At 35.3% G+C, this 14,439-nt stretch overlaps 1 protein-coding gene across 1 annotated transcript in view; it reads left to right on the top strand.

Moving 5' to 3' along the window:
• Positions 1-14,439, top strand: part of Grm7 (glutamate metabotropic receptor 7) — a 777,046-nt gene that overhangs the window by 273,119 nt on the left and 489,488 nt on the right. Inside the window, exon 2 of the mRNA XM_026383020.2 lies at positions 6,880-7,096. Within this exon, the coding sequence (XP_026238805.1) occupies positions 6,880-7,096 (217 nt within the window). The remainder of the gene's footprint in view (positions 1-6,879; positions 7,097-14,439) is intronic.

The following is a 14,439-nucleotide window of genomic DNA, read 5'->3' on the forward strand; positions in this document are numbered from 1 at the left end:
TGCTATTAAGTCAGCCAACTGTGGATGGAACCTCTGAAATCATCAACCAAAATAAACTTCCTCCACTAAGTTGTTCTTGTCAGGTCTTTTGGTCACAGAAATTCAAAACTAACTAAAACAGACATAAATAACTATTTCGCCAAAGAAGACAAAGAAATGGCCTACCAGTATATAAAATTGTGTTCCCCATCCCTCATCAGCAGAGAATACAAATCAAAACCACAATAAAATATCACCTATACCTGTTGAGTATTATCAAACCAACAAACAAAAATAAAGACAAAAGACATCAAGTGCTGAGGGCCCTAAATTTGTGGGGGGAAAAAACCTGAGGTACCTGTCTTTCTCAAAAGAGAGAATGAAAATTTGTAAGATTAAAAGTATATAGTATGCTAAAAAGAATATAAAATGGTAAAGTATTTCAATCACAGAGAGAAAAATTCTTCATTGGTATCAAAGAATGCAGGGTGAATAACACAATAAAAGGAAAAAAGATATTGTAAACTGTGCTGCTTTCTAACTAACATGATGGTATCTTGTTTTTGTGGGGATTGTGGGGGGAGAGCATAGTAGGGGAGTTATGCTGGTGATTGAACCTCCGGCCTCACCAATGCTAGGCAGCACTCAGCTATTGAACTATACCGCCAGACCTTATCATTTCTCTTAGAGAGGAATTATAGCTGCCAGGCAGATTGGCTAATGCTTATAATCCCACTGACTCAGGAGGTTGAGTCAGGAGGATCACAAGTTTGACAACAGCCTCAGCAACTTAGTGAGGCCCTAAGCAACTTAGTGAGAACCTGTTTCAAAATTTAAAAAATGAAATGGGTTGGGGTATAACTCAGTGGTAGATCACCTCTGAGCTCAATCCCCAGTAGCAATTATGATGATGGTAATAATGAGGAATTATAGCAAGTGCTTAGGAATAAAAACAATAATAATGAATTATAGCATGTGCTTAGGAATAAAAAGTTTAGGAGAATTTCAGATTTGCCACTCACACATAACCTTAGAACTGTTTTTTTTAAAAAAAACCTTTTTTTTCAATTGTAAATGGACATAATACCTTTATTTTATTTATTTATTTTTATGTGGTGCTGAGGATCCATCCCAGAGCCTCACACATGGGAAGCAAGCGATGAGCCTTAACCCCAGCCCCTTAGCACTGGTTTTTGATCTTTCTCTTCCGTACATTCTAAAGTCAGAAAAACTGAAATTAGTTGGATGGTTTTTGTGAGGATCATAATAAGATTATTCATTACAACACTTAGTATAATTCCTCATGAGAAAAAGCCAAGTGATGCTTATATTATTTTAATTTTTATTCACAGGATAGATTTACCTAGATTTTATGGAGAAGTGCCATTCTATATCCCAAGTAGAATAAGTATGCTCTACATTGATAGCAAGTGTAAAGGAAGGGCTTTTAGGAAGTGTGGTGGAAGACAATAACAGAGATTGAGCAAGTGTTCCCAGAGCATTATATAGAGGGAGAGCCAAGCTTGGTGGCACAGGCCTGAAATCCCAGCAGTTCACAAGGCTGAGGCAGGAGGATCACAAGTTCAAAAGCCAGCCTCAACTTAGCAAGGCCATAAGCAACTTATCAAGACTGTATCTCAAAATTTAAACAGGACTAGGGAGGTAGCTCATTGGTTAAGCACTGCTGGGTTCAAACCCTGGTAGAAAAAAAAAGAGAGAAAGTTAGAAACACATTTATATGTAAAGAGAGTCATTGAGCCAGAGGATCTAGAAGTTTTTAGTTTGTTGTTTTTTCAATTCTGAAAGTCTCAATCTAAAAAAAAAATAGAATTTTTAGCTAAGTTTCTTCATTGACAAAATAAAATTTTAAATGATAAACTTAATTCTTCTCTGGACTATATAATTTTTCAAGGTAAGGGGATAAATTCTAATTTTAAAATGCTCACTGTTGAGAAACAGGAAATGGGAAAACAATCTCCCCACCATCTCATTCTCAAAATTCTACATTATATAATTAGTAAATAAAACTAAATGAATTACTATAACTTACATGAAAATCCCAAGAAAATAAAGTGTAAGTTATTAAAAGTAATGACAGTTTTAATAAGGATACAAGTCAAAAAACATGCAAAAACCAATAGATTCTTACATGCCAGCAATAGATAGATAACAAACTCGTAATATTTTCTCATTGCAAGATGCAATGAAAATTATAATTACTTAGAGACGAATTTAACAAGTAATGTGTAATACTCACATTTAAAGAATTACAAAATTTTACTAACAAAAGAATAAACAAGTGAGTGAATGAAAACAGTTATTTTCCCTTGAGGGAAAACAAAATACTGTAAATGTTTCAATTCTGCCTAAATTAGTTTATGGCTATAATGTAATTCTCATCAACAATCTTAATAGACTTCTTTTGAACTTGAAAAAACTTATTCTAAAGTTTATTTGGAAAACTAAGCATATGTGATTTGTCATTTTTTTAAAGAAAAGTTGAAAAGAAGGGGAAGGGATAATATTGCAAATAATATATGCTTGAAATACTCTATACTTGTAAGAACTAAAATAGTAAAATGCTGACCCAAGATTTAGAATACAGAAAAGAGGAATAATAAAAGATACACCCCACCCAAAGGCCCACCATTGTTTGAGAATTGTCAGTAAAGAATGAATAATTACCTAATAGATGGTATTGGGACAAGTAGCTACCCATTCAAGTGCAAAAAGATACATATTGCTATTCTACCTTATGTGACAACCCAAAGTAATTTCCATGAAGAGAAAGATTTCAGTGAGGGGCAGAGATACTTCTGTCACTTGGAGAAACAGAGTCTTGAACATGTCCAAGGAAGGATGCGTACATGTGTACAAGGGACTTGATCAGGTCGGAGGATTTTGTTTTGACTTCTAATGATCGTGAAGCTTGAAAAGGGTGTTAAATAGTCAACCAGAATATTATGCAACCAGAAACAGAGGTGGGAGAAAAAGAGAGGAGGGAAGAAGAGACCAAGATTCAAATTCTCATAATGAATAACATATGTATGCATAGCCAAATACACAAACAAGGACAATAAAAAAAGATATAACAAATGTTAAAAGGCATGCAGGAATTAACATTAACTGATTTTCTTGGTTTTTATTCTCTGTATTTTTTTGTAAATAATATTTATTGTTAGTTTCCTAAGTAAAAGCGTGTAGAGTAAGCTATGTATACTTCCAAAGCTTGGAGACTCAATCATTAACAAAACCATTCTTGTGTGATGATAGGCCAATTTTTATGAAATGAGAAAAAAGAAAAACAATATGACATTTTATCTCTATGATAAATATAAAAATGTTCAAGTTTTCTAAATGGAAAAGGAGCCTCATGAAGGGACGTAATGTCTATTATCTATAGCTGGAAAATCATTACACTGAATTGTTTCTATTAAAAGATCAGTTCTTGACTTTGATAGGAGATTGGCATGAAGAGAGGGTTTTAATAGTAGAAAGAGAAAGTATCTCTAGGTATCAAGGACAGAGCAGAAGTTAATCACTATAGTTGACTAATAATCACTTGGCCAGTTGTATATACCAGTTGTAACCCACACCTCCAAATAATGATGGTGTAGACTTAAACATTAGCTTGGAAACAAGTGTCCAAATAAGAAGCATAATGGCTAAATATTTTCCTAGGTTACATAAACCCTTCCAGTCCGTCATCTCTCTTACTGGAAGAGATATCTTTGTAAATTTATATTGTTATCTCAGAAATGAAATTCATTTATTCTTCCATTTCTTACTCTAGCATCATTATATGTGTAATATAGAAACAAGTATCATCAAATGGAGAACCTGTGCATGATCCTAAAGGGAAACATAGATCTTAAGCCAGTAGATATTGCTTATTTACACTGGAAGGGACAACCATAGAGAGCAGTCATTTTCTAAGTCCAAGTGTTGATGAGGAAGGAAATCTGCTTCACTGGGATTTTCATTATGAAATTTTGGGGCACAGTTTAGAAAATTCATTTACATTGAGGCCTTTCCAATTATGATGTTTTGCAGCAGCTACATTAATGCAAATCCAAATAGAATGCTGAGTATATCTTTATTAGCACTGTTTCCAAGGTGGAAGGGTTTTTGGCAGGAATGGCATCTGTGCAAAAGTACGAAGCTTTTGCATTCCCATAAGTTGAAATTCATGGAAAAGGATTGACATGCTTGGCTTCTTCCCTTTTTACTTGTTGTGAAGAGAAGGCTCTTTTCCTCCCTCCCTCCCTTTTCTCCCAAAGTCTTTATTTATTAGATTTCCTTGACTCATACTTAAACCTCTGAACTATAAACAACACTTATTCTATAAAAATATTTGCATGCATTTCTACCAAGGAATTTAAATAAAATGTCTAAACAGAGTCTAAGAATGACTAACAAAATAACTTTTAATGACTATTTAGTCTGTGCTGTGGGCAGAAATCAGCCTGGACTTCCATAATGTACTGGCTTTCCTCATGTTCTGATTATTATTAAAACATCGTAGTAACAGTTTAGTAAAATTAAGAGTTTAGACATTTGCAGTGTTTGAGTAGGGATCTCTACAACTTTATGACCTAAGACAGGCTCATATTCTTCTTCTTTTTTTTCATATTCTTCTCTTAATTCTCTACTTCTTTTGTCAAAACAAGTTGATAATAGAGTTGCATTATATAGTATAGTGTAAAAATAGAATAATATGATATAATATAGTGTAGTAATTGAATAGTATGATATAGTATAGTGTTGATATAGCACAGTGATGGAATAGTATGAAATAGTTTAGCATTGATGTAGAATAGCATAGTAATGGGATAGTATGATGTAATACACTTTAGTAATAGAATAGCATGTGATATAGTAATGTAGAAATAGAATAATATGATATAGTGTAATGTAGTAATAAAGTCGTCTGCTATAGTTTAGTAGAATAATAGAATAGCATGGTATAGTAGAGTCTTGATTTAGTATACTGTACTGATAGAATAATTGCTCAGGTAAAGATCCATCAAGAGACATTGAGGCCTCCTCATTCTGCATTGGCTTTGAGTCAGGGGTTTTGAAGCTGAACAGTGAAGAAATGATCTTTAAAGAAGTGATAACCAGCCTTAAGCATTGTCATATGGATACATTCAGCCAAAAGTCAAAAAGAGAAAAATGCAAAAAGGTTAATATTGAAGAGCATGCAGGGCTCAAAGGGTCATTTTAACTTTAGCTTTGGCATGTTGGGGCCAAACTAGATTGACTGTTGAACACAATCTGAACACAGATTATAACTGGATTTTAGATATCTGAGAAATCATTATGATAAATCAGGGTTAAGTCCTGAAAGAATTTTAAAGCAGAATATTGTTAGAGTTGATTGTTCTTACATACAAATTATACTAATAATACTTTAGTACTTGCTGGAGCTAAGAGAAAGAATGGTGTGTGTGTGTGTGTGTGTGTGTGTGTCTGTGTGTGTGTGTGTGTGTGTTTAGTGTATTATAGAAGTAACTAGCATAGGGTTCCTGGCATTAGTTTCCAAACAAGATTCCTCATCCAGGCCTATTTTTGGGGTTGCCTTTGGTTGTTTGCAAGTGTAAGCAAGTCTTTTTAAATGCAATTTCTTTATTTACATAATTTGATTTGGCTAAAATCAAGGTATCAAGACTACTCACGTAATCATATCACTTATGCTCCTAAAAAAGAGATACTACCTGGGCTAAGGGAAGCCATTTGATTGTTATCCAGTGACCTTCTGTTACAGGGCATGGGCCCACACAAAGCTGAGGCAGTCACAGAGACCCTCCCCCTCTTTAACCCTTGTTTGCAATCAGGCCAAAAGGATTTCAGGCATGTTTTTTGGAGTAACAGGCATGAGTTTATTAGAAAGAATAGGAAAGGGGAAAAGAGGGAGAATAGTGGGACCTCCCAGAGAGAAGAGGGACTGTGTGTCTCTCCTCCCCTCCAGTTTAATTGGGGATCCCAGAGAAGTTTCCAGAGAGTCTCCTCCAGGTCGACCTCTTATCTTTTGAATGACAGCACAATGGTATCAGACTATCAATTCCCCACTGCTATGACCACTCTAGATCATTTTGGTCCAAAATGACTGGTTCTAACTGGGGCCTGTTCTTACAGATTTTATGGTTACTGGTGATTATCCTTATCACCCTAAGTTCTAGGATCTGGTGTATATAAGGGTCACAAAAGTCTCCCACTTCAGGGTAACTTCTGTTTTTCTTTTTGGCATTTTGGGCTTACATTTCTCCTGCAGGTAACAGGTAGTTTGCTGAGGAATATGGACTTAAGCCAGGCAGGGCTGCAGGGCTCTGGCTTCTTCTGAGCAAGAAATGTCTTTGCATGGGGCTGAGCTGCTTTGTGTCATTCTTGTGAAGACTCAATTAGACAATGCATGTAGCTTACTCGGATATTTCCTAGCAGGTCTCCAGGACTTAATCAGTGAAAAAATGGCTAATTATACTCCTAAATATTCGAAAGCTGTATCAACTAAACCAAGCTCTGAATACAGTCAAGTTAGGGTGTTATGCTTTTATTTCTATTGTTGTTAAGAAGGAAAGCATGAAGGGGAATATACAATATTGAGTAGAATGGGCATAAATGCTTTTCTCCTAATCAGCCACAACCCTGACCTTGAAATTTTCATGCTATCATCAACCTTTCCTTCTAAGAGGGAAAATGAAAGGGCAAGACTTCAACAACACTTCTGTACTGCAAAGAAGTAGTCATAGTTAGGTGGTCTAAGATGACATGAGGGTAATATGGGCAAACACATACCCCCTTTACTGTTCCTGCTCTGTACTTTGCGTAACCTGTCATAAATATTAATGAGTTGCTCCTATCCTGACCATATGCTCTCTTGTGATGCTTTCTTTTTTTCAGATCCCTCAGATTAGTTATGCATCCACAGCACCGGAGCTCAGTGACGATCGGCGGTATGACTTCTTCTCCCGTGTGGTCCCACCTGATTCCTTTCAAGCCCAGGCCATGGTAGACATCGTAAAGGCCCTTGGCTGGAACTATGTGTCTACTCTTGCATCTGAAGGAAGTTATGGAGAAAAAGGTGTCGAATCCTTCACACAGATTTCAAAAGAGGCAGGTAGGAAGCAATTGCGGTCACCAAGTTACCCTTTTCAAATGGCTTGTAGGGTTCCTTTTAGACGTTATTGAGTGAACACTACAGAGAGTCACCCCGTCTCACATTCACATTTCCGAAATCCTGCAAACCACAACTGTAACATCTTTGTTTATAATATGCTGCTATTTTCAGAGAGATTTTCAAAGGTGTGAAACTAAGGTCCCCTAAGTACCAGTAGAAATGAACAGAAGAAAATAGGTACTATAACTGATATCTTACTTCTGTCAGATGATAGATTCCAGTCTATGTAGAAACCTGAGAATATGCTGGATGTGCCTCTGCATGGATACATTTCCAAAATGGGCAGAATGGTTTAGAATTAGGTGAACCGTATCACAGTTCCATTTTGATTTGAAGACTAACAGTAATGCTGCTCAATGACTAAGACAAAACAAAATAAAATATCCAGGTTGTACAATGTATTTAACCTTTTGGACTTTAGATTATTCTAATAAAGATAGTTTTATTTAGTGAAACTTAGGATTCTTTAATGTTTGTCTATTCAACTCAAATTGGAAGTAATAGGTTCAAATATTGGCTACTGGCAGGTTCTAGAAAATGAGACAAAATTCTCACTTTAGGAATTTTGACAATAAATATTAAGGTTTCCACATACTGAAATATTAGATATAGTAAATGTGTGTATGTGTGTGTATGTGTGTGTGTGTTGTATATGTGTTTGTGTGTGTTCATGGTTGGAAATTTCTATATAGTTCTTATGCTCAAATAAGCTTAAATTCAGTTTTGTTTGTAAAAAAATTATTCACTTGAAATGATTGTTGACTACTGTGGTTAATGGACTATAAATGTGAACAAATTAACAGGGCAATAGAAACAGATTCCAAGGTAGGTGTGGTGGTACACACCTATAATCCCAGTGACTCAGGAGGCTGAAGCAGGGGGATTGCAAGTTTGAGGTTAGCTTGGACTTACTAAGACCATATCCAAATTTCAAATAATAATAATAATTTTGGTTATTATTATTATCATTATTCAAAGGGCTAGTAATAGAACTTATTGGAAGAGCACCCCTGAGTTAAATCCCCAATATTGCAAAATTAATTAATTAATCATGAAGAAAGAAAGAGTTGTATTTGATGAGGAAAGACATCACAAGTTTTGAAAACAGAGCTTTGAGTATTTGACTCCCAGATAACATGTTTATTAAGATATGTCTTTTTAAAAATATGGCTGATGTATCTGCATTTGGCTGCTGGAAGAAAGGGGCTAAGGTTTGGTTATAAATCTTATTTTTAATTCAGTGCATCATTATTAGCTGTTATTTCAAAATTCATCAGAGATTTGTGTCATCCTGAACATGATTTCTAGGTTTGACCACACACATTCACCCACCATCCTTGGTCCTGTTGGCTTGGTCTAGCATCTTCCTCCACAGCTCTTATCTTGTGTTAATATAATTTCTTCTTGTTTTTGCCCTTACTTTGTCCCTCAGGTTCTAACAGGAGACCCTGTCTGTCTCATTCATTACTATGGCCTCAACTGCTGTGTTCCTGAAGGAGAAATATTGAGTGTAATTTAGTTAAAAACTTTCTGATTAGTATAGAAATCTTAACCCTGGCCTTGTGCCATGCTATGATTTATAGGATTCATTAACAACTAACTTCATGAGTCCCCAAAGATATACCTATTCATTTAGGATGACTGTTTTTATTTCTTTATTTCTTTGAGTCATGCTTTGATCACAATATGACTAACATAGAGAAATACCTAAAATATCAGAATAGAAGCAAATAGATAAGATCAAGAGAGAATATGGGTAAATATAGTAAGATAGAGCTCATAGATGAATTTCAGATACTCAAATTTAATACTGAACTTTGTACTGGATAAAGCAAAGAAAGAATTGTACCTATTCTATTATAAACTTTATAGGTTTATAAGGTCAAAATCATGCTGATTATTCAGTAAAGGATGGTTTTTCTTCCTTTAGGACCAAGTCATATCTTTGTTCTGAGTCTTTATAAAAGAGTGTATTCTAAAGACAGATTATTGATGGGGTTCATACAGTTATGTTTTCCTAGTGTCACTCTGTGGAAATTTAAGATACAATATCAGGGATTTCTAATTAATGACTTTGCAAAAATGAGCAGCCCTTGTAATGTGGTCTGAACTCCCTCAGAATGTGTTTTTTATCCAATCATTCATTGAAATGTCCCAGTTCCAAAATAAAAATTGTATCTTAAGACATCATTTTGAATGAAATCCTTCAATCTGAGAATATTTTCTCTTGGGGATGAGGATCAATTTAAAGCCATGTGCTGCTGTAGAAGTTTGAGAGAACACTGAAGGTTCAGCTTCAGGGGATGTCCTGAACATTAGTTCCTCATAGTATGATGGTACTTGGAGATATTCATAATAAAATTAATTGGAATTATATCATATGAGCAATTAATCTGAATAAATTAACTTATATACTTATATAATAAGAAATGGCAGGGTGGGAAAGAAGGAGGGAAGGGGAAATTGTAATTTGTATCATACTCCATGTGAGTATGGCCTCAAAAAAGTGGGAGGTTCATTTGGTTTCATTTCTGTGGACCCCTTTCAATATGAGGATCTTGTGACTCCAAAGGTTATTCTAGTATTTAAAGATATGTATTTATATCCCATGACTTCTAAAAAATATATAATTATTTCCTCTGATATCTAGTGAAAGAAAGAGGAATATATGATATTTCTGAAAGAGAAGAGGGAAAACTTGCTCTATATTCTTATAGGTAAGGGATATGTTAATATTGATAACTAAACCCAGCCATCCTCTTACCTATTAACTACATCTCTGGTCTTTCTAGGATCTAGCTAAATTGCTAGAAGTCTTTCTAAGTTGCTGAGGCTGGCCTTGAACTTGCGATTCTATTGCCTCAGCCTCCTGAGTCACTGGGATTACAGGTTTGTGCTACTACACCCAACTGGTTGATGGAATATTTGAGATAATATTAAATGTACACTTCTTTCCTTGTCTGCTGACTCTTGAAGTTGACCCTCAAGGACACAAATTCACTGTGTGTGCGTGTGTGTGTGTGTGTGTGTGTAAGTAAAGTGATATGGTGCAGAAATGAGCAAGCTCACTGGTTCTGGTACCAGAAAGACCTGTATTTGAATATTAAACTCCAATATTTTGTATTATAAACACTTTGATACAGGGTTTAATTTTGTAAGCCTTGGCTTCTTCATAGAGAAAATGAGATTCATGGTGCCTGCTTCCTTAGGCTGGTAAATTACAGAAGATATAGGGAAAGCATTTAAATATCCAACAATATCTGACCATTAGTGGATCACACTTGATAAGGACAGTTATCTTTGAATTTGAATAGTTGGACTATAACCTGAGTAATAGATGATATCTGCCTTTAGTTGTAATTACAAGGTTCTTTATTTCATAAGCTAATTACTATTCTTATTAATTTGCTTTCACCAAATAAGAAGTATAAGAAGAGGAGGTGAGCTATTCATGATCTCCCATGAGTGTATGGAGTGTGTGTGTGTGTGTGTGTGTGTGCGCACACACACACACATGTATAAGGAAAGGTAGCAGAATACAACAGTCACTAGTATGGCATTATGTAAAAATGTGAATGTGTAACCGATGTGATTCTGCAATCTGTATTTGGGGTAAAAATGGGAGTTCATAACTCACTTGAAACTAATGTTTGAAATATGATATGTCAAGAGCTTTGTAAGGTTTTGAACAACCAATAAAAAAAAATTGAAAAAAAAAGAGAGACAGTAAGCAAGCACAGGCTCAATCCTGTTGTTTCTGTATGCTGGGAGCAGGCTGAAGGAGTTCACTTCCATTTTCTCTAAACAGAGTGACTTGGAGGATTGTAATTCTCATTTATAAATGTCTTTTCCCTTTTAGAATGCTCAAAATTTCCTTCTGACTTAAGTCTTCAGGTAGCAGGTACTTAGAACCCAGAGTGGAGCTATCTCTGCCCTGCACCTGGTAGCAGAGCATGATGAGCTCTGTCATGTCATTCTGGGTTAAAGCAAATCAAGATAATTACATCAGAGAAAAGAATCTGTGCTTTAACAGGCGTCATATAATTTGTTTGGAACACAGATGCCCATTCACAATTTTTCTAAGCCATCCAAGAGAGCCTCAATAATTGTTCTCTCGTGGATGGTCCTGGAAAATTTAAATAAACACAGAAGCTGCTTCATGTTGAACTTTCAAAGAGGACTGTAACACGATTTTCTCAGATGATGAGATTTTGTAATAAAACAGTTGTATTTGCATAAATTGCCCTGTAATGGATACACATGCAATGTCAACAAAAGCAATTTATTGCTTAATATTGCAGGGAATGAGAGAAAATTCACTCCCTGTATGCTCTAAAATTCAGGTCCACATAATAACGTAACTGGCCTCCTGTGGACATAGAGACTCCTTTTTCCAAATGAAGGTCAAAGTAAATGTTGATGATAACATGAGGAAGTAATAAGGTCTAGATCCTTTGAACCAAATTCAATTCAAGGATTTTAAGATTACCAAATACATATATGACTCTCACAGTCTATGAGACAATTTCCAGGAGTATTCCAGGGCTGCTGCTAGAAAGTGTGTCACAAATAGTAAAGATTTGCCACTGACTTGCCAATTTTTCAAAACCTAAAAGAACATTCAAACTCTCCTTTTGATATTCCATTGCAATCACTTCATATAATTATTTCAGTTGGTCTTATAAAGTAATTATTGGTTTTCAGATAAACTCTGAAGCATCTTTTGAATTAATACTTTATCTTGACCTAGAATATTTTTTCCTTGGAGTTGAAGCCTCCATGTATTAACTATTATTTATTATTTATTATTTAATAGTATTAACTATTATTTATTCTTCAGTTTTTCTGATCTTAGGATCTAGTTGGATTTGCTTCATGTGAGGTTTTTTGTTTTTTGGTATTGGGAATTAAAGCCAGGGGTGCTTAACCATTGAGCTACATCCTCGGCTCTTTTTATTTTTTATTTTGAAACAGTTTGCTAGCACCTCTTGAGAATGTTCCCTTCTGCCCATAATTATTACAATTGCCTTAGTTTGGGAACTCATTTTATTCATCTGAATTTATAGGTGCAGCAACCTTTCCTTTCAGAATAACTGTTCCAACATAACATCCAATCAGCTATGTAGATCATCTTTCTGAAACACAGTCATTTTAGTATGTTCAGTATCATTCCCTGGCTTCCCATTCCACAAAGGATTAAGTAAAGATGTTTAGCATGGATCATAAGGAACTTTATAACCTGGTATCTGCTTTAATCTCCAGTTTCATTCCTACACTTAAACTTCTGTAATCCCCACCTTGAGCCCCATTCTTATACTCTGAAATCAATCACATTTACCCTTCTTGTAGGTACCAGAATATCTTGAACCTTTGCAAATGCTCTGCTTTCTGCCTTGACTTCCAGTTAACTCCAATTTATTTTTTCAAAACATAATGCCTAGAGAGAGCTATCTCTTACCCAGTCTTCCTTTATGGTCACATTTTGGATTGTGATGTACACATTTGTCTCTGTAACAACACAACGTGTTTAAATCCATGAATATATTCTTAAGGAATAACCATGTTGCAGAAGTTCTAATCAATGAATAAGCCTGTGTATCAAAACAATTAGGGATGTCTTCTAGGAGTTCCATGATAACCTATGTATAACTCTGAAAGAGAATTCATTGAATTTCATCATGATGATCTGCCTTGCTATCTGCTCCAATCAGAAAGGCAGACGGTGAATTGTATTTGACCTTCAACACTCCATACCCAGTACAGTGAATAATACAGTCTGGGTTCAATAAACACAAATGAAATTTCAAAATAATATGTTCATGATGTGAGTGGTGATGAGCCTGAAGCTATATTTAGTTCAGTGAAACTGTTGAAAGGTTTTCCATTTCTGATTTTCTAAAGTAATTGTTAATCTGCTATAATAAACTAACTTCGTAGGAGGAAAACACTAGAACAGGGTATCTATTGTTATAACTTTGCTCATGTAATGTAAATCTAAATACCTTCTTTTAGGCAAGTTATTCTTTTGTAATTGTTACATTAAGTAATAATTACTGTATTGATAATCACAAGACAAAAAGAAAAACAACGCTTGACTTTCAAAGATTTGAAATACAGAAGTAGAGCAATGAACACAGCCTGAGGCATGCTGCAAGGGAGAACTCTGGAAGAAGGTAGACTCTTAACAAGCCCCAAAGGTAGTGGAGTTGGCCAAAAAAAGCTGCCCTAAAGAGGGTTGTGGATGGCATTCTAGGAAGAGAGAAGCATGTTAAAAACCCCAAATCATGTATTTGCATTCTTAAAAGTTATAAGAGAAATACCATTGCTTTGAAAAATGTTGTGGCTCTTGAATTACAATGATGTAAATTTTTTTTCCAAGCAACATGGTAACTATTCCTGAAAATGATTTGGATTTTAAACCAGGAGCTAGAGGTTCTGGCCTTGATTTCTTAGGTAACTCATTGGGAACCAGCATATTTGTTCTCTGGATTGCAAAGTTCTCACATGTATATTGAGAACACTGTCTGTCTTGTTCCAGGCAATTCATTCTATTTGCAGAGAATGGGTTCCTCCCAGGTAATAAGACTGAGGTTGGTGGCAGGGGTCTGGAAATAAATGTTGGCAGACTGTTTTTGCTGCATAAGGAAGTAAACAGTCGAAGAGCATATTTCACCTATTCCTTGTTTTCTCTTTTACATATCTTTCCTGCATCTTGTAAGTATGGCAGACTTGATAAGATCTTAAGGTGAAATGAGTCTCTATTTGCCTTCTTGACTTTGACTATCATCTGATGCATGTGCTAAGGAGAGGATTCCTATGAGACTCAGGCATGGTGGTGAAAAATGCAATTTAAAGGAATATAGATTCAAGTATAAGAAATCCTATTGAACAATACAAATTCTTCCTCAGCTGAGTAGAGAGGGAAGAGCACTTTTGCCCTGTGGTGGCTTACTTTGTGAAATAACTAGGCTTTTCTAATAATAGCTTCATAACCAATAAACTATAGAAGCAAAAACTTTCTTTCCTCTGATTAATGAGGCTGCATCCAGTTTTCAAGGTGAAACTTTCTTTTCCAAGTTTTCACATAAACACACACACACACACACAAAAAAAAGGTTCATGGGAAGAGTCCCAATTCTGAATTCCATAGTTCTTGGTTTTTGTCTTTTGGTTTTTTTGTTTTAGTTTTTGTTTTTTGCGGTGGATAGGGGGTGATACTGCTAGTCATCTGTGATGATTTCTGCTTCCTCACAGGTTGAAGTATAACATCAGAGAAGTACATC

Source organism: Urocitellus parryii, chromosome 16, assembly GCF_045843805.1.
Source record: "Urocitellus parryii isolate mUroPar1 chromosome 16, mUroPar1.hap1, whole genome shotgun sequence".
NCBI lineage: Eukaryota > Metazoa > Chordata > Mammalia > Rodentia > Sciuridae > Urocitellus > Urocitellus parryii.